Source organism: Ambystoma mexicanum, chromosome 4q, assembly GCF_040938575.1.
Source record: "Ambystoma mexicanum isolate Mex_15411 chromosome 4q, UKY_AmexF1_1, whole genome shotgun sequence".
Taxonomy (NCBI): Eukaryota; Metazoa; Chordata; class Amphibia; order Caudata; family Ambystomatidae; genus Ambystoma; species Ambystoma mexicanum.
This window is the reverse complement of record NC_090928.1, coordinates 1,108,648,260-1,108,668,566: the sequence shown is the minus strand read 5'-3', so window position 1 is coordinate 1,108,668,566 and position 20,307 is coordinate 1,108,648,260. Positions and strand designations below refer to the sequence as shown.

General features: G+C 45.7%; 1 protein-coding gene across 2 annotated transcripts in view; it reads right to left on the bottom strand.

Annotated features, from left to right (window-relative positions):
* CDC42BPA (CDC42 binding protein kinase alpha) overlaps window positions 1–20,307 on the bottom strand; it is a 1,600,792-nt gene that overhangs the window by 96,497 nt on the left and 1,483,988 nt on the right. For both annotated transcript variants that reach the window (XM_069608679.1, XM_069608678.1), the window contains 2 exons: window positions 3,340–3,437; window positions 2,726–2,810 (listed from right to left, as the gene is read on the bottom strand). In XM_069608679.1, coding sequence (XP_069464780.1) covers window positions 2,726–2,810; window positions 3,340–3,437 — 183 coding nt within the window. The remainder of the gene's footprint in view (window positions 1–2,725; window positions 2,811–3,339; window positions 3,438–20,307) is intronic.

Here is a 20,307-nt window from a genome sequence, read left to right as displayed (position 1 = left end):
GGCAAGAGTTGCCAGGTATTGGTTGAAAAGCCAGAGCGAGAGGTTAGACCCCTGGGGAACAACACAGGTAGAGAGGGAGATAGATGAAAGGAAGGACCCAAGTTGTACCTGGGAGGGTCGATCAGAGAGGAAAGGTCAACCAGGCCAAAGCCTAATCGGTGATACCCAGGTTGTCACAGAGACGGTTGAGCATGGTGATATGGTTGACTGTATTGAAGGCGGAAGAGAGATCGAGAAGGATGAGGACAGAAGGAGTGTTCGAGTCAAAGCTGGAGAGCAGATCTTTATGGATGTTCAGTAGAGCAGTTTCCGTGCTTCTGGCAGCTCTGAAGCCAGATTGGTGGCCATGGTGAGGGCCCACAAAATCGGAATGAAGGTTAAGCTGAGAGATGGAAGTTAAAGGCCAGAGCGAAGCAAAGTCTTTAAACAAGTGCCCCAGATCTTGGAAAGGGTGCTTAATGCCATTAGCATCCGTGCCATAGGCTGGGACGGAGATAATTTAAAGTATTTTCGTTCCATTAACAGCGCACCTTGCGGCCCCATTAACCAAACAAAAAGACTGTTCAAAGACGGCTGCCATGGAAAGGGAAGGTGGGGCTCCATATGGAGCCCCTCATCCCTTTCCATGGTGGCCACACGCAAGAGAAAAGGAAGTAAGCTGTAGCACCTGCAAGTGCTGCTGCTGCCCAATGAGGTAAGTGAGCAGGTGGGATGTTTTAAAAGGGGTCAGGTGGAGGGAAGACGGCAGGCAGGGGAGGCGGCCGTCAGATGGCTTGGAGTTTGGGCTGAGATCGCTAGTTTTAGCCCGTGTTCCTATCCACCTGATTGGCTAGCTACCACAGTCAGGCTGCTAACTGCTCTTCCAGAGTGACAATACACAATCCTGATACGTTTGAAAAGAGCAAAGACCTAAAACTCTCCTTTATAATTGACGACTGCTCTTATAGAGCTTAATGCATAAACCAGCATTTAGGGAGCAGCGTTGACTACTGCATTTCAAAAGGCCTGTGCTGCTCATAAGAGCAGTACGAGTTGCAGGATAGCTAGGTACTGTCCGGTGTTCTTTTTCTGTCTTTTTAAATGGATACTTCAGCTCACTTGGCATCGATGGGGGGCCTAGTAGGCCGATAGGTAGTGCTATCCAGGAATCAAATTTAATCCACTCTAGAAAATATGTCAATTGCAAAAGTTACTGGTCCTGTCACTTGATGAAAAACAGATTTGGCGTACGTTTTACATGTAAATATTTATTGTGAGAGAACAGACGGGTTTATATGTAGTAAGGAAACAGCCTCACCCGGACTCAAAAATACTAACAAAGTATCATCATGGTTGTTTCCTTAAGCACAATTGCAGTCAATACAGGCTCCTAAATCTATTTCCAGCATATAATAAGACATATTTTATTTTAACCTCTGGAAATTAAAATGATGAATCATCCCAACAATTCATCTGTAGACCAAATAAATACACCATGCAAAAACTTAAGATTCTCTACTGTAGCAAGATTTAACAAGAGCATTTTCATTGGATCAGAACTCTCAATCAGTTGTCCTATTTATCCACTTGTATTCTACTGTGCAACGTTCAGAAATAGCTCGACATGACAGGTTTCTGTTCCCATTCACACTCTTTGTGGAACATTCCTCGTGGGGAGCATATTGCTAGTTGAAAAAATATGTTGGTTCTGAAGGGTCGTTTTTATATTTTTCCCCTCAGTCTCTTTTATGACATCTTGATCTTTTACTTTAAGTACCATTCCTTCTTACCACTCTGTAGCTGTTCCAATGGCTGGAAGGATTCTTTATTCTTTGAGACATTCACAGGTACATCCTTCCGGTGTCTTGATTTGTAGTAATGTGGTATCATTTTGCGTGATCAATCACGTATTAGTATTCTGATGAGTACCCCATTAATTCCTAGCTACTCTGCTTTTCATCAGCATGCGCTTGTACGCATTGTGTGGCGTTCAACACATGTTGGTTAACCTGAGAATTGAATAAAGTCTGCAACCCAAAGAGAAGGTCGGTGGACAGGACAACCCCTAGCTGAACAACCACTGGAAGAAGGGAGATACCCTCCATAAAGGGAGAATATGTTTATTTAGATTTTGGGGGATTTTTGATTTGCACCTGCCTCCTGGCTTTGGGATTCACTAGACTTTGGAAGACTGGGCACCCAGTTGAAAAAGCCTTCAGTGCAACAGGCAGAGTCCCTGTTCTTTTGAACCCACTGGCCCGTCCCACACAATAGACCTGGATACTCAGAGTTATTATTATAGCAGCTACCATCCCAACACCTTACTTCTTGTGTTTCACAATCATACATTCACTGTAGGTTATTCTTTTGAGCATTTTTGTATTAAAACCTTTGAAGCATATATATTGTGGCTGGTTTTAGCTCTGGGAACACAGTGACAGTACTGGCGGCCTGTCACACCACATACAGATATGTTGATCGTGCAGGAGGATATTTGATCATATTGGCACTCGACAGGTTAAAGAGCACTTGCATCAATCAGTTCATGAAATCACTCTGAGAGGCAGCTTCACATTTTCTAAATTGTTTGAAAGTCTCTTTCATGTGTTCTGCCGGTGCAGGTGCTTATGGCCATGCTGTCTTCTTATTCTGTTATTGCACCCCAAAACATACACAGTACAACAGCAATCTGCCATTTATTGAGCTATCATCTACTGAAGTAATGTACGATTATCCATTTACGTACCTGCCATTTTGTTTTTAAAATAGATCAATCTGACAGTTTCCAATCCTAGGAGATTCAATGATCCATCTACATTTAAAGGTCGCACCTGCACAAACAAAACAAGAACATTCACAGAAGTTGAGTAGATGTTCTAAAACCATATGGATGTCAAAGTTTCAAGTGACGTACAATTGTGGTGGTCCAGATTTTACAAATAATCCATATTGAAAGCAATGCATATTCATTTGTATATCAATTACTGTTGTGCATGCTTTGAGAAAAGAATGCAGTAAACCATTAAAAGTGAATTACATAAATAAACCACTTCCTGAAGATACACTGTGATACCAACTATGATGGGGCTAGCTCTTCAAACAGAATCTTAATTGAAACGTGTTCAACTGTCGAGAAAATCCTACTCAAGTTATCCATTTTCATTCAGTAAAGGTACTGTTGAATCTCCCCACACTGTACCCCCGCAGGCTGCCCAGCATACACGTTTTCTGATCTTCAACAGTCCCTGACCCCCGAAATTGCCTGAGACACTACTGCCCATTGCACACAGCCTTTCAGTTTCATGGTGCCAAGTGGCATGTCAACGGGGGCTGAGGGGGAGCCACCAATATGCCAGTTACCTTCTTCAGAGGAACCGTCTGAATCCATTCCATAGAGTTCACATCAAAGACATCAACTGCGTTTTCGCTGTACACAGAGAGGTATGGTGCGTTGTAACCTGGAGCGGGTTAAGAACGTGCACACAAACACACATTTAAATATATGAAACTGCTGTAAATAATTAATTTGCCACATTAAGATTTCCCAATCTGACATTTCTCTTGCATGTTATATCATACAAAATTAAGAACTGTCAAGAACATACATTTATCAAGTCACTTGTTAAAAGAGATGGAAGGACTTGTATACACTGTGCAGACTTGCCAACAGATCCGCCAAAACGCACTTCCAGTCACCATGAACACATCGCATGCCGAATCAGAAAACAGGAAGTTCTTTAGAAGACTAGATGCTTGACTACATTTAGGATTGTCATAAACAACATATTACAAAGCCAGAGGCCCTTGTACTGTGAAGTATCTGGCACCTTTTGAGCAGCAGCCAGTTCATGGCAAAGCTTTTTGTTGGAGGAGCCTATGGAGTTTTCAGCAAGTACAGGGATTGTGTGTAATTGAGACAATGCTTGCAAGGAGCTACAAGTATGTTATTCCAAAAGATGCTGCATTTGTTCTGAAAGTCACACAAACAGACGCTTGAGAAACTAAACAAAAATGTAAAACGATAGTTTTTGACAACCAACGGATGCATCTCCCCTTCCTCCTGTTCACCTTGTTGGCCTTTCTCGATATATTTATTTATTTATTTATTGTGCATTTGTTAGGCGCTTATACAACAAGTAAATTGTGTTTCATGGGATTGAAAACAATATATTCACTGGGGAATAAAGACGAACCTACTAAGCCTTGTGAGTATTCAGAACGTGCAAGCGCAAAAAGAGAAGAGGGGAGGGGAAGGAGTGGTGGTAAGTGTTGGAATATCCGTGCTCGTGGGTGAGCAGCAGATGCAAGTTGCAAGTATAGTAAATTCTAGGGAGCGTTGAGCTGCAATAAGTGGGTAAGTGCAGGCCTACAGTGGGGGAAGGCCAGCGGGTGCTGAGGCAAGTGCTGTGTGTAGGCAGATTGGGTGTGGGAGGCCAGGGCCCCAAGGACACAAAGGCCCTGGTCACCAATCGTAGGGACTATGAGGTTAGCAGAGGAGGGAAGAAGGGAAGGAGGAAGTGAAAATGAAATTCTTGAGGAGCTTCTGGAATTTGAGGAGTTCCGGCTCAAGACGAAGAGGAAGGGGAGGCTGTTCCACAAGAGGGTGCCTGCTGAAGCAAGAGATTGGCCTCTGGCCCTCTGTTGAGCAAAATGCTGCACACACAGAGTTGGTGCCGAGGAACGTAGAGGTCTAGAGGGAGAATATTTAGTGACAGCAAGTTGCAAATATTGTGGTCTCTGGCCCCAGACAGCCTTGTGGATGATGCAGAGGGATTTGAATTAAATTCGTACAGTAACCAGGAGTCAGTGAAGAGTTTTTAGGGTAGGAGAGATGCGGTCCCTGGGCTCTCGCTGCGCTATTTTGGATTAGATGGAGGGGTCGTAAAGACGAAGAGGGTAGATTCAAGAGTAGGCCATTGCAGTAGTCAAGCCAGAGAGAACCAGAGTTCTGGTAACATTGCGCTACTGGGGGAAAGTGAGGAGAGGAAGAATTCCTTTGAGAAGGAAGAGTTGAAAGTTGGACTACTTGGCAATGAGGATAGCTCAGGGGCAACACGCTCGTCTTGGAAGCAAGATGATGCAGAGCACCACAGGTTCGAATCCCGGGTCCGTGCTTTACAACCTCTTCGGTATCAAGCATGTTATATATAACCAATTGCAATCAATGTCCTGAATGTGAGGGAGGAAGGAGAAAGAGGAGTTGAAGATGACCACAAGGTTTTTGGCTTTCGAATGAAGGAGGAGGAGGGAGGGCCCATACAGGATGGCCGGATTGAGGAAAGAAAGAGGGTGCAGGGGTCCCAATGGGAAGGATCTCGGTCTTGCTGGCATTGAGGCAGATATCATTGGAAGTGCACCAGGGCTGGATAGCAGATAGGCAGTCCGGGATGGTGGAAGAACCAAGGGGGTCCCTAGAAAGTCTGAAGAAGAGGTGAGTGTCATTTGTGTAGCACTGGAATTTCGGGGAGGAGGAAATTATGCGTGCCAGTGGAGCAAGGTAAGTTAAAGAGCCATGGGGAGAGGTTAGAGCCCTGGGGGACACCACAGCTGGAGATGGAGGTAGGTGAGGAGAAGGTGCATAGAATAACCTGGGACGGACGGTCAGTTAGGAAGGAGGTCAGCCAGTCCAGTGCTTGCTGCGAGGTACCCAGGGTATCATGGAGCCGTTTTATGAGGATGGAGTGGTTTACCATGTCAAAGGCAGAGGAGTGATCAAGTAGATTGAGGACAGCTGGAGAGAGTCCAGAGATGCAAGCAGTTCTTCAAAGGTGTTCCGAAGAGCAGTTTCCATGCCTCTGGATGCTCGGAATCCAGATAAATGGTTGTGGAGATCGCCAACAAGTGCAGCGAATGAGGTAAGTTGGAGGAAGGCTAACTTCTCGAGGAGTTTCCAAAGGAAGGGGGTAGGGTGGTAGTTAGTTGGACAAGTCGGGTCTTCTGAAGGTTTTTTCAGGAATGGGCGCACAAGTGAGTGCTTGAGGGAGGAGGGGAAAGATCCAGTAGCAAAAGAGTGGTTGTAGAAATCGGCAAGAGGGACAATGTTGTCCTTGGTGGTTCTGGAGGAGCAAGGGGAATCCTGTTTGGAAGAGACCTTCATGGAGCTGACAACTCTGGTGACCGCCTCAGGTGTGACAGGGGAGAGGATGAGAGAGAGGAAGGAGGCCATTGGAGGCAAGGGGGTGGGGGAAAAGTTTGGGGAGAGGGTGGCAAGGGTGCTCAGGATGTCCAGGTGTTTTGTGGTGAAGTGTGTGGCCAGTGCATTGCAGAGGGCCTGGGAAGGAAGAGGGGAGGAGTCGTCTGCGGAAGGATTGGCTAGTTACATGCAGATTTTAAAGAGTTCAGCCGTGTTGTTGGATACACCAGATACCTGTGCCTGGATGTGGGTCCTTTTCTGGCACAGATGGAGTCTATATTGCCTTTGGAGCAGGCATCAGGCCAGTGTGTCAGAGCTTGCGCCTGAGGTTTGCCACTTCAGTTCCGCAACTCTGCACTTGCGTTTCAGGGCTGAACATTCAGAGTCGTACCAGGTATTGCGCTTAGAGGCAGGCTTCAGGTGGTTCCTCATGACAAGGGCAAGAAGAACAAGTTACTTTCTTACCTGGTAACGTTCTTTCGATGGGATGTTCCTCCAACGTATTCCACATCTATGACAGAAATCACCACAGCAGTGCTGCTTCGGAAAGATTTTCAATGTCTGCATCCTGCGTCAATGACGTCGATAGGCTGTCCCTCGAGGGCCTCCGTCGAGCGCCGACGTCACCAGATGTTATATGTAGGACGCACGACGCCCGTAGCCTCAGTTGTAGTTTTTTCCCAGAACATGTGGCACCAATCTTCTGCCAGTATGACTACAGAAAGCCTTGCGGAAACGTAAGCTGCAATCGCATAAGAAATTCTGTAGAGGGGCAGACTGGAAGGGTGCGATGTGGAATACGTCAGAGGAACATCCCATCGAAAGAACATTACCAGGTAAGAAAGTAACTTGTTCTTTGAGGGGATTGTGTCCTCCGACGTATTCCACATCTATGACAGACTCCCAAAGCAGTACCAACGTATGGAGGTGGGAAAAGAATTTAGAATTTTAGAATGCCCTATCAAATTGCAGAATAGATGACCACCTTACCAAAGGCTAAATCTTGCCCATGGATAGAATCCAGGGAGTAGTGTTTTACAAAAGAATGGACAGAGGCCCATGTGGCTGCTTCACAGATATTACGAATGGGAACACCCCACTGCAGAGCAGTAGAGGCAGCCATACCCCTAGTAGAATAGGCCCGTAAGCCTGCCATCGGGTCCTTACCAGCCAGACAGTAGCATTCAGAGATTGTCAAGATGATCCATCGGGACAAGGTCTGCTTAGAAACAGCTTGACCTAAACGCCTTCCAGCATAGCCCACAAATAGCTGATCGTCCACTCTGACCCGGGACATCCTTGAAAGATAGAAGCTCAAAGCTCTCCTAGGATCCAGCCTATGGAGTCTCTCCTCTTCCTTACCAGGATGCAGAGGAGGATAGAACGCCGGAAAAATTACCTTCTGGCTCAAATGAACATCCGACACAACCTTCGGAAGAAAAGAAGGATGAACCCCAAGGACAACCCTGTCCTTATGAAACACTGTGAAAGGTGGCTTGGCGGAGAGTGCCTGCAACTCACTCACTCTGCGAGCGGAAGTAACCGCAACCAAAAATACAGTTTTAAAGGTCAACAGTCTCAAAGGACAAGAATGTAAGGGCTCAAACGGAGCACCCATTAGGAATTTCAGAACTAGGTTCAAATCCCATCCCCGTACCTGGAAAGGAGACGGTGGGAACACATTTGTCAGCCCTTTAAGAAACTGAGAACTCAGCGGAATCTTAAAATAAGAACACTCCTCAGACGAGCGCTTAAATATGGACAGCGCCGCCAGGTAACCTTTAATGGTACCCCCTTGCAGGCCCTTGTGGGCCAAAGAAAGCAAAAAAGACAGAAACACAGGAAATGCCTCTGTTTATTGACAGTCACAGGATAGACTTATCGCAAACCGTTTCTCAGTTGCTAGAGGCGAATTCCCGCCTGCAGGTACACGGATCAAACTGCGTGCTCCCGAGCAGAGCTCTCTGTGAATTGTGAAGCCCGCGTGGTGTAAAGAGCGCGCTGTTGTCTGCTGTGCGGCTGCTACATTGTGACAAAACTCTGTGGGAAGAACTTTGGAAATACCTGCATTTGTCTGGGACGAGGATCGAGTGAAATCCCTGCGTCCGCTCCAATTCGCGTGAGTCTCTCAGCCTCAGCTGGGAGCAGTTGAAGCGAGCGGCATCCTGCAGCAACACGTGACCCGTGTCACATGACTACCAGAAGCGCTCCCCCTGCTTGAAGCCTCAAAGGCAGAACAGCGCGACCCTTGCGGCGTGAAGCCCGCGTGGTGTAAAGGGCGCGCTGCTGTCTGCTGTTTGCGGCTGGTTGCGGTGGGAAGTGGTGATCAACTAAAGTGGAAATTGTTTTCTGTAATTCATGCCTAGTCGTGTTTCCGATACCAGCAATGGAAATCCAAAAACCAAGAACCAGGCGGCAAGGGAAGCTAGACGAATCTTCTGCGCAAATATCCAAGAACCCCGCTGCTCACATGACAACGGGGGAAATCATTGCAACAGATGATAACAATAGAGAACATAGAAGCACAGAAGGAAGCAAATTAACACCAAAAGTAGAATCAATAGCAAAACCCGGAGGCAACCCGGAAAGGTCAGTTGCCGAGTAAAGATAATATAACTGTAAAACACCTAACAGATTTGAATAAAACAAACAAATACAATGCGCAAAAATTGATTGCATTGAAAGCTTCTGGAAAGAACACTTCTATTCTTCTAAACAGCTACTCACTGAAACCGCAGCTAGAAGAACCTATGAATAATATGCAAGGAGATGCAGTCTTGGCGCATATGACCCCATCTGATGGTACACTATACTCAAACCAACCAATAGCTAAAAATTTGCCGAAAGCAGGTGAAGAAGACAGTTGCTTTACCCCGTCTTTACAAGAGCGAGCCAAAGCGGCTAAATTACATTGGCAGTCAACATATATACCAACGGCGACACAGAACATTGAGCACAACAAACTCATAGCACTGAGAATCGCTCGCCATCCCTTGATATCACCGAGATAGACGCCATTATGGAGTCCCAGGAAAAAAGAAAGTATTTGACGGGGTAATCACGCCAAATCCTCGAAGAAACATCAAGACCTCCACACCAATTGTACGATCAAGATCTGGCTCACCTGGTGATAAAAAGACAATGCATTTGAATAAACTGTTACCCAAGCATAAAACGGAAGACCTTGACTCATTCTCCTCAAATGTAGCAACTGAACATCAATACCAAGCACCGGAATCCCAACAAAGAATCCCAACGACCATGCTAGATTTACAAAATACATTGGTAGCAGTGTTGTCGACTGCAATGATTCTGCTTTTAAAGATACAGGAATATATGGTTGATTCTACAAAAGATCAGGCAACGTTGTTAGCGATGATAATGACTAAACAAACTTATTTTGAAACCTTTATATACACTATCCAGGAACGGCTGAAACAAGAAGCCGAAACATCTAGAATATGGCTAAGGCGATTAGCAGAATTGGCAAGAGTCGACCGGGTAGACAAACAGAATCTTTTGGAGACTGTCTCAACGATTACCAAAAAAGTGATTGATGATAAAACAAAAAAACAGGCCCACACGATGGAACAACAACACTATGTAACAAATCATACACAAACTGAAGATATAAATAAAAAAGGAGACCAATTAGACCAAAGTACACAATATGAAATTCAGATCATCCCAATGATTCCAACCAACTTGTCAATACCTACACATCCACCTAATACTGAGCCACCATCTTGTACGCCGTTTGATATATTTGATCTCTCAAAGCGTGGGATAGTGGGTCAACATTTGTTAACCAAACCAAAGAGTAAAATAAACGACAAAAAAAACCCAGAATGGATCTCGGGCATTTCTGAGAAAAATGAAGTCAATGCAGAAAACGTTAACGGATGAGTCAAAGAACAACAATAATCATCTGACTTTAAAACAAAAGGGTACACAACAGAAAATGCGTGAAACAAAAATGGCGGTAAGACAAAAAGAGCCTACCAATGTAGATACGAACGAAATGATGGAACCATTGGATGCGCTGTTAGAGGTAATCAATCAAAAAATACCTTGTGAACCAGTAAAACCTATTCCAATAATAAACTTATCAACTGCTGACGATATGAGTGACTATAATTCTATATCAACTAATTCACAAGATGCGACTCTGATCGTCATTGATGAATACCAAGATACGATTATTGAACAAACTCAAAGTGAATATGAGGAGGAAGAGGCAGCTAACTTCTCATTTGAATATTCAACAGTATCTAACGATGAATCGTGGTTATCACTAGAGACACAATCCGAAGATATCAACAACAATAGCCTGATGACTCAACCAAGTCCTATATTAGTTAGACCAATATTCCAAAATCCGCAGAATGCAACATGTGCATATAGATTAGCTTTATTTCCAACGACAGCTAACACAGAGGAGACGGTAATAATGAACAGAGCCAATATTCTGCAGTTGTTTAAAGCAATCCCACAAGTGGATAAAATAAAATCGGATGATCTAGAACTAGTTCTGTTTCCAAATAAACAATATATGGAAGAGGTCCAAATTGATTTTTACAACCAAGCTACAATGCAAAGGGTTCTAGCAACTAAACATCAGTTTGAGAAATTAGGCTTTGGAATAGAAGAAATCTTTGTTTCACGGGCATTGGCTGAAAAAAAAGCAAAAAATCTAGCTCCGTTTAGGCAGCATAAATCAATCAATAATGAGGAACAGAGCAAAGGGATCAAAGATGCTCAAAATCTTAATAATTCAAGACCAAAGCTGCAGGAACAAGATTACAAACACTCCCAAACCCTATGGCGTGATTATCGTGAGACTCCACAAATGAAATCAAATGTGAAGACTAAGCAAAGTGGAAGTAAAACCTATTTATAAGAACGAAAAATGAATGAATCCCAGAAGTTTAGAATATCACTGGGATCTTGGAATAAAAGAGGAAACAAACACCTCCTAGAAAAACAGTCAACACTCCTGGACAATTTGGATATCATCTGTTTGCAGGAAACGTGGCTGACTGAAGAGGTTATTTGTGATGGGTATAGTACGCTAATGAATCCGGCGATATCAGCACAACAGGGAAGACCTGCAACAGGAATGTTGATACTAACAAAAATATTGACAACATGGACAATAATTGCAAGTATAAACATACATCCATGGGCTCAATATGTAACGATCAAAATGGCAACATATAACAAGGCTGAAACAGCTTCTTCCTTGGATGACAACCTGATATCTATATTTAATATATATTGGAACCCAAATGCAATGACTGAGATGAAATTCATCGATTCAATATACGATGAAATTGATAACCTGGCCATCTCTAACATCAGAACGGATTTCATTATAGTAGGAGACTTTAACTTTCATCTATTTAATAAAGAAGGTGAGAATTTAGACCCCATTATATTGTCGAGTAGAGCAAAAAAATGGACTATAGAAGCGGATCTGAGAAACATCTTTCTAAGTAACCAACCTACAGACAGTGAGGGTAAACCGTTACCAACTTGGTCAAGTGAAACATCTAACTCAATTATCGACTATATTTTCGCATCAGAAACTTAACTACTTCAATTGGAAATTCAATTCAGCAGGATAGCGATCATCATTTGATTCAGATCGAATGGGCTATCCAGGCAACAACTGACCAACGTCTAATACTACCTGACTTTGAGTTTACAAATGGGATGAATAGACTCAGGATAAAAAACAACCAAATGGCGGAAATAGTCTCAACTTTTGAAGGTGCGCCGATTCAAGATAACCCAAAATTGAATTATGGTTGGATCCTAGAAAAATACCAACATATGGGATCAAAGAAGAATCAAAAACAAATCCACCCGCATTACTTAAATACTGAAGTTAAACGCGTTGCGAAAATTGCGAAAACACAAGGCACTAAACTTTGAAATGGAAATAAAAAAAAGAAAAGATTAAGTATTCCGACGCAATAAAAGCCATCAAAGCATCGATAAAACAGAATGAATGAAGAAGCGATTTTGACAGCACTTAATCAAAAAAATACGCGCCATCTATGGTCTATGTTGAACATCTCATCTGCAAGACAGAATATGATTCAAGAAGTGGTTGCAAGCAGATGGGTGAATCACTACTCAACACTATACAAAAATACTGTACAAACAGATATAATTGACATAGAGAGAGATGATGATCCCTGGGGCCTGAAATGGGAGACAGAAGACATGATTAGTACCATTAACTTACTCAACTCCTCGAGAGTTCCAGGCCCTGATGGCTTAGCAAATAGCGACCTAAGAACGGCCCCAGAACATTGGGCCAAATTCTTGAGTCATCTATTAAGATTAATTGAAAAGACGAAAAAGATAACTCAGACTTGGACGACAGCTGTTCTGATCCCAATTTACAAAGCAGGAGATAGAAAAGATCTGGCCAATTATAGACCGAAAGCTTTATTGGACCCTTTGGGAAAATTATTTGCGGGTTGCTTTCAAACAAAACTGAATCTATGGGCAAGAGATAACGATAAAAAAGCCAAAAGACAAACAGGCTTTGTAAAACGAATAGGCACAGATGTCAACCTCCTGCCCCTGAATATGATGAAACATGAAGCAATGGCTAGATCACAACAACTGTATGCTATTTTAAAAACCACTTTTGATTCAGTTAATAGACAACTATTATGGGCTAAATTAAGAGATTGGGGATGCCCTTCAAATATTCTGAATCCAATAAAATAACTATATTTGAATACTTCTATATGTGTCCGGCTGACGAAAGAGGGAAGAGTGACAGAATCCATTCCAACTGAGAATGGTTTAAAGCAAGGCTGTCCATTAGCCGCATGCCTCTATAATCTCTTTACCTATGATTTTGCAGAAAAAATTCAAAACAATACAGCAAATCCACCAAAAATCAACTGCGAAACCACTCAAACGCTAATCTATGCAGATGATATTATTTTGGACAAAACATTGAAAGGATTCCAACAAACAGTGAATAAAGCACAGGATTACATGTTGGAGAATAATCTACAAATCAACATTGATAAAACGAGAATAATGAAACTGATTACCCTAAAGACAAAGACACAACAGAACATGAAGATTCAAATAGAAAATAAAGTGATCATGTCAACCAAAACAATCAAATATTTAGGGGCTCTAATCAATCCATCGGCGAACGAAGCAGAATGGAAAGAACATATTGAAGGGAAAGCGAGATCTTTGGCAAAACAAGGTTGTTTCTTCCACTTAAAATATGGGACCTTTTCAGTAAAAGCCACAATTCTGCTTTACAAACAAAAAGTAATCCCAATCTTGACATATGCAAGCGAGACAATCATTAATCAACAACTAATGAGATGGCCTTATTATGAAGCACTATTTTGGAGGAAAACTCTTGCCTTGCCTAAAACATTTCCAATGAATAGATTAAGATTCGAATTAGCTTTACAATCGGTACAATCTATAGTGCTTTGGAAACAAATGGACTTGTTAAGAAAAATCACTTCTGAAGAAGAAATACCAGCTTTGGAAATCCTAAAGGAAAAAAAGGAAGCTTTTCAAACAGCAGCATTATTGAAATGGTCTAATGAAATTAAAGTGAAAATGAGAGCGGAAGACATCACAGAGGAATTGTTGCTTAATAAACCACAATATGCAAAACGGAAAATACAAACGAATGATTGGTTAAGAACAATAGAAGTACCGAATAAATACAAGCGGCACCTTCATGCGGAAACGGAAGTGAGAGCACTTAATGAACTACCATCATATTTGGCACAGTTTCCCTGTTGCAATATTCGAGATCTGTTCTTGCGCTTTCGGCTAAATATATTGCCCACTCGAGAATATCAAGCATTGATAGATAAAACACACAACAAATCCGCTGTCTGTCGCTTTTGCAACCAAACTAGACCAGAAACCCTCTTTCATTTGATTATGGTATGTCCAGCCTTGAAAGCGAAAAGAGACCTATATAAAGATTTCTTTAAAATTTCTGAAAAACAATCGACAACAGAGGAAAGATGGGCGGAACTTCTAGAAGGAAGGAACCAACGCCTGATATTTACTGTGATCAAATTTTGGAATGATATTACTAAAGAAACCGTAGATGAATAAGAAGAGTGGTACTGTCTGATAATTTTTAAAGATATATGTACAGACAAATGAAAAGTTTGTTAAATCAAACAAAGCATTAATAAAAAAAAAAAAAACAAAACACAGGAATTGAACACTGAAAAGGATCCACATTCTGTACCCTGCACCAGTCGCAGAACTTTCTCCAATGGCAACGGTACAGGAATTTTCTTGCTGGCCTTCTGGCCGAGAGCAACACCTCAATCACGTCTTCAGGGCGGTCCCAATCCTTGTACCTCAACCTTTCAGAAACCAAGCATGAAGGTTGAGAGACTTGACCTCTGGATGGAGAACCCGACCCCCCCCCCCGTAAGAGCAGATCGTCTCGGTAGGAAAGACGGCGTGGAGGGCAGATGGTCATATCGAGAAGGTCCGGGTACCACGCTCTCCTGGCCCAATGCTGGAGCAATGAGGATCATTCGGGAACCGAACCTCTGTAACCTCTGCAACACTTGCGTAATGACGGGGACTGGAGGAAACGCGTATAGCAGTGGGAAGGACCACTACGAACGCGTCCTCTTAAGGCTCCTCTTGGAGGAAATTCACGCAAACAGAATCATTTGCACTTCCGGTTGACACTGGTGGTGAAGAGATCCACTTGTGGGGTCCCCCAAAGGGCGAAGATCTCCAAGAGAACTTCCTGAGCCAGCTCCCACTCGTGAGAGACTGTGCTCTGCCTGCTTAGAGCGTCCGCTGCCTCATTTTCGTCTCCGGCCAGATGAACTGCCGAGATCGAAATTTCCTGCTGGATGGCCCAGAACCAGAGCTGCATCGCTTCTCTGCACAGTGGGAGAGACCCTGCCCCCCCGCTTTTTGTTGAGGTAGTGCATGGCCACTGTATTGTCCATCAGAATCAGGACATTCTACCCCGTACAGACAGCAGAAAAGCCTTCAGGGCTAGCCTGACGGCCCTCAGCTCCAACAAACTGATATGGAGTCTGGACTCCAATGGAGACCAACGACCGCTGACTGTCAACTCGTTGCCATGAGCTCCCCATCCCGTGAGGGATGCGTCCGTCACGATCGTTACCTCCGGCCAGGGTAGCCAAAATGGAGCCCCCTTCATCAGATTGCCTTCGACGTCCCACCACAAAAGATTCTGGGCGACCGAGGGCGGCACCTGAACGGGATCCGACATCCTGCCGGAGGACTGCGACCACTGCATCTTGAGAGCCCATTGCAAGATCTCATCCGCAACCTGGTCTCTGGCACCAGTAGAATGCAGGATGCCATGAGGCCGAGCAACCTCAAGAACTTGAATGCCAGGAGACTTTGGACATGTTGAAACTTGTGCACCATCTGCAGAATGTGACGAGCCCTCACCCGGGGAGGCGAACACAGCCCCGGGGATGTGTGGAGCACTGCTCTGATGTACTGGAGCCGCTGGGTAGGTGAGACTTCTTTAAGTTGAGGGAGAAGCTCAGCCTGTGAAGGGAGTGGCAGGTGACTGAAAGATGATCCAGGACTTGCTCTGGAGAGCGCGCCCTGATCAACCAATCATCCAGGTAGGGGTAGATGTGAATCCCCCCTTTTCTGAGATACGCTGCCACCACCACCATGAGCTTGGTGAAGACCCTCGGGCGGAGGTCAATCCGAACGGCAGGACCCGAAACTCAAAATGCGAGTAGTCAACCACGAACCTTAGGTACTTCTTGTGCTTGGGATGAATTGGCACATGAAAGTAAGCATCCTTGAGGTCAAGAGACACCAACCAGTCCTGAAGTTGAAGGGCCTGGAGGACTTGAGAAAGAGTAACCATCTTGAACTTGTCCTTCCTGAGGAGCTTGTTCAAACCACGCAAGTCCATGATGGGTCTCAATCCCCAGTCTTTTTTCGGGATCAAAAAATATGGGGAATACCATCCCTTGTTCCTCTCCGCTACAGGCACCAGTTCTATGGCGCCTTTCTCCAGCAGGGATTTGATTTCCTGCGCAAGGAGCGGATCCGGACTCTTCAAAGAGAGCTTCCCCAGTGGATTGTCGTGAGGCCTCTGCCGGAAAGGAAGACAGTAGCCGTGGGCTATGATCTCCAGAACCCACACATCTGAAGTAATGGTACACCATTCTACAAGATGCTGCGCCAGCCTTCCCCCAAATGGCGAACCATGGGACATGGCCTCATGACTGAGCTGAAACAGCTGTGGCAGTGCCTGAGAGCAAAGAGGCAACTGCCCGAGTGGCTTTGGCACCTCAAGTACCTTGTTTTCCACCTCTGGTACTCCTACGTTGGCCCCTTTGACTGGCAGCTCCCCTCGATCTACCAAAGGAAGAGTAGTATCGAAAGGAACCTCCCCTCCATTGCTGTCCCCTAGGACGAAAAGGCAGAGGTTGACCTACTGCAGCGCTCAACGACTTCGCTGCAGCTTTGGAGGTCTGCAACCTCTCAAGGCTCTCGTCAGCCTTGCTGCCAAAAAGATGGTCACCATCAAAGGGCATGTTGAGAAGCCGGGACTGTACATCAGGAGCAAACCCCGACTTCTGCAACCACGCAAACCTGCGCATCACGGTGCTTGCCGCCATGGACCGGCTGACACAGTCTGCTACGTCCAGACCCGACTGAACGGATTCACACATGGCACTCTTGCCATCCTGAACGAGGGCAAGAAACCGATCCCGTTCTTCCCCTTTGGGAATATGTTCAGCCGCCAAAGAAACACAATTCCACAGAGTGTGAGTGAATCTTGCCAAGGCACAAACGGATTTGGCTGCCTTTAAAGCCATACCCCCAGATGAAAACACTTGCTTCGCCCAACCGTCAAAGCGCTGTCATCCCTATCCGGAGGGATGGTAGGGTATGCAGCCTGCTTTGCTGGGCCAAGACACTGCAACCCTTCTTTGTAAGGCCATATGAAATGGCAGCACCGGGTCAGTGGGTGGACCTTGGTCCAAAATATCTGTCAGGTCATCCTGCAGAAAATCCACAGGTGAAGCAGACCACCCCAAGTACTGCGTCACCCACGACATGAGATGCCTGTATGACGGCCTGTATGATGAATCGGCGTGTACCAGGCTCAGGCCTGCCAAACTCAACCTCCGGAGAGGTGTTCAGACCACTGACGTCATGTAAAGATTGACGGAGGTCTTTCACCTGGCTATGATCAGATAACAGGTCATCAGGAACCTCAGGAGGAACAAACCCCTCCACATCTGACCCTTCATCCACTCACTGATTTACTCAGGGCCTTCCTCTGGGTTTCCACCAGTCTCCGGGGCACCTCCGATAAAGCCTCCTTAAAAGGAGTTGAGGGCGTCGACGGAATCAGCGTCGACGCTGAGCGAGGTGCCGACGGCTTCAACGGCGGCTTCGAGGCCGGAGCCCCGAGTGTGTCCTTCGACGGCCTTGGCGCCGATAGCGTTGATGACTTCATAGAAGGCCTCACAGGCTCCAATGGTCTCGAGGGCGACGAGGACCGGGACTTGGAGCGGGCACGGCTAGAGCGATTTACCTTGTCTGATCTGGACCTCGACGGCTCCCGATGATCGCGCTGACTGCCCGAGCCCGAAGGCGTGCGAGCGGCGGCCCTAGCGCGTTCCTTGCCGGCTTCTCTCGAAGGCGCGGACGGAACAGAGCCCTGCGATTTCGAAAATCACCATTATCTCCTTGCGAAATGCATCCCATTCCGCCGGAGATGAATGCTTGTTGGGACAAGCTACCTGCCATCTAGCGGAGTCCTCGCACAAGGACGGGGAAGGCGGCCGCTTCAGAGAGTGCCTAGAAGAGGCAAAGGAATGGCGGGAACCACTCCGGGACCGAGACCCCCTGGACTTACACCGACACGGAGAGTCGCCCCTCGAATCGTTGGTCGAAAGCCAAGAGGATTTCGACTTACAGGGTTTGGAAGCCCTACATACAGACAGCTTCTTCTTCCACTCCCACAAGGCCTTTGACGTCAAAGACTGGCATTCATCGCAGTCATTGGTGGTGTGGTCCTCGCCGAGGCGCCAGAGGCAGACGCCGTGCGGGTCCGTAAGCGACATCTTGGAACTGCAGTCGCAGAACTTCTTAAAGCCAGACCTCGGGGTAGAAGACGAAGACATGATTCTCACAATAAACCAAGGATGAAGAACCAATTCAACAGGAGAAGAACCGAGCCGCGCCCAGATTCCGAAGCGAACACATTTGCGTAAAAAACAGAACTGAGGCTACGGGCGTCCTACATATAACATCCGGTGACGTCGGCGCTCGACGGAGGCCCTCGAGGGACAGCGTATCGATGTCATCGACGCAGTAAAAATTTCCAAAGCAGCACAGCTGTGGTGATTACTGTCATAGACGTGGAATACGTCGGAGTACACCATCCCCTTGAATGTCCAGAGTGTTAGCAATGGCCAGATGGAGGTTGCTGAGAGCAGAGTCAGAGGTAAAGTCTGGTTGGGAGTTAGGGGGGATGAAGGTGGATGTGAAGGCAGCGGCTGACATTTGTTTAATCAGGCAGATGTACGTGAACGAGGTTGCCAGGGCTGGCGGAGATGCGGTCAGAGAGGCAGGGGGACCCATATAAGAGGAGAGAGTGGTCTGACCAGGAGAGAGGGGTGAGTAGAGATCCAGGACAGGTCTTTTTAGAAAGGAAATCCAAGTCACTACAGAATGGCCCCATGATTATCAATTAAACAAACTATGAACCGTTGTGAACAGTGGATGATTCTCCCCATGGTCCAGTAGATCAAGTGTCTAGGCTGCTTTAGAGAAACAATAGAGCATTGAAAATGGGGTATTTTTGTTCAATATGTAGAATGGATTGCCCTGGGCTTTTTGCTGAATGTCTCCTTTGAAAGCAGGGGCAGAAGCACAGCCATCTTTGTGATAGCCTGAGACATTTTCATTTGAGGGACTGAAAGGGGACAATGATTTAAAGGCTGTTCTTCTTGTATGTGCCAATTTCATGTCAATGACCCATTACTGGAGGATGTGGCCAATACCAGGCTATGGAACATGAAGCATTTCCAATATTTCTGGGGTACAGCAAAGACAGCTTCCACTACTTTTAAGTTCCCAAGTCATCAGAGAGCCATCTCCTCCTTGCCCCTTTTGAGCAATGGGATGTTCCTAACTAAACACCACTACGGAGGTTCAAACCAGCAGCATGAGGATTAGAGTTCAGGTGGAAGGGGCTGCATAAAGCACTTACTTCTAGTTTGGAGGACATTTATTTCAAGCAGTTGGTTTGAGAACAACTTAGGTATTAGAATTAGCATTAGGTAAGCCCACTCTTGAGTGTCCATCCCTCTCCAAGTTCCACACCAGGGAAACAGATAACAAAAAAGAGCAGATCTGAGCATGGTTTTCTTTATCTTCTGTGAGGAACCTGAGGGTGTCCTCACTTCTTTCCCCAATATATCCTCCCCCAGGTGTCCAGGGAAAGGATGTTGCTTTCGGATCCAGACTATGGGCGTGGACATGCGAGGGAGGATCACCTGAGTGGAGGAGACTTGAGGAGTGGGGGATGAGGCATTCTTGGGCAAGACATGGTATCCCCATTTCCCTTTTCCAATTAACCTAATATTCCCCAGGTCTTTTTAGGTTATCATCATTCCCTTTCCTATTTTCATAGACAATCTACTTCCAACACACACCACTTAGATACTGAGAAGAACCGGCCACCATTGAAACAGAGGAAAGACTGGAAGAAGAAACATAAGCGGTCTAGTTGTTGGGCTCACTACCATTGAGTCGGGAACTTTAAAAGAGGTTCAGCTGAGAGGTATGAGGGGAAGCATGGCAAGCGCGAAACAGAACTCCAGGGCAGAAGATGTGATGGCGAGCAGGCACCTTCCCAAGACGCTGGGAGGCTTATGAAGCGTGATCCAGTGCAGTGAGAGAGAGGGGCTCATTGGCAGTCTGAGGCAGAGCAGAGAAAGCAGTGCAGTACAAAACGAGGGTACCGGGAGCTTTGCAGAGGCTCCCGGCCGCTTGCTGGTGCAGGACCACTGACTGCAGCTGACCCGAGCGCTGCAATAAGCAGCTGGGAAGCTGTCAGGGCTGGGGCAGGTCCGAGGGTAAATGCCCTTATAGTTAGCCTGGGGGGCGGGCAAGCAACCAGAAAGCAC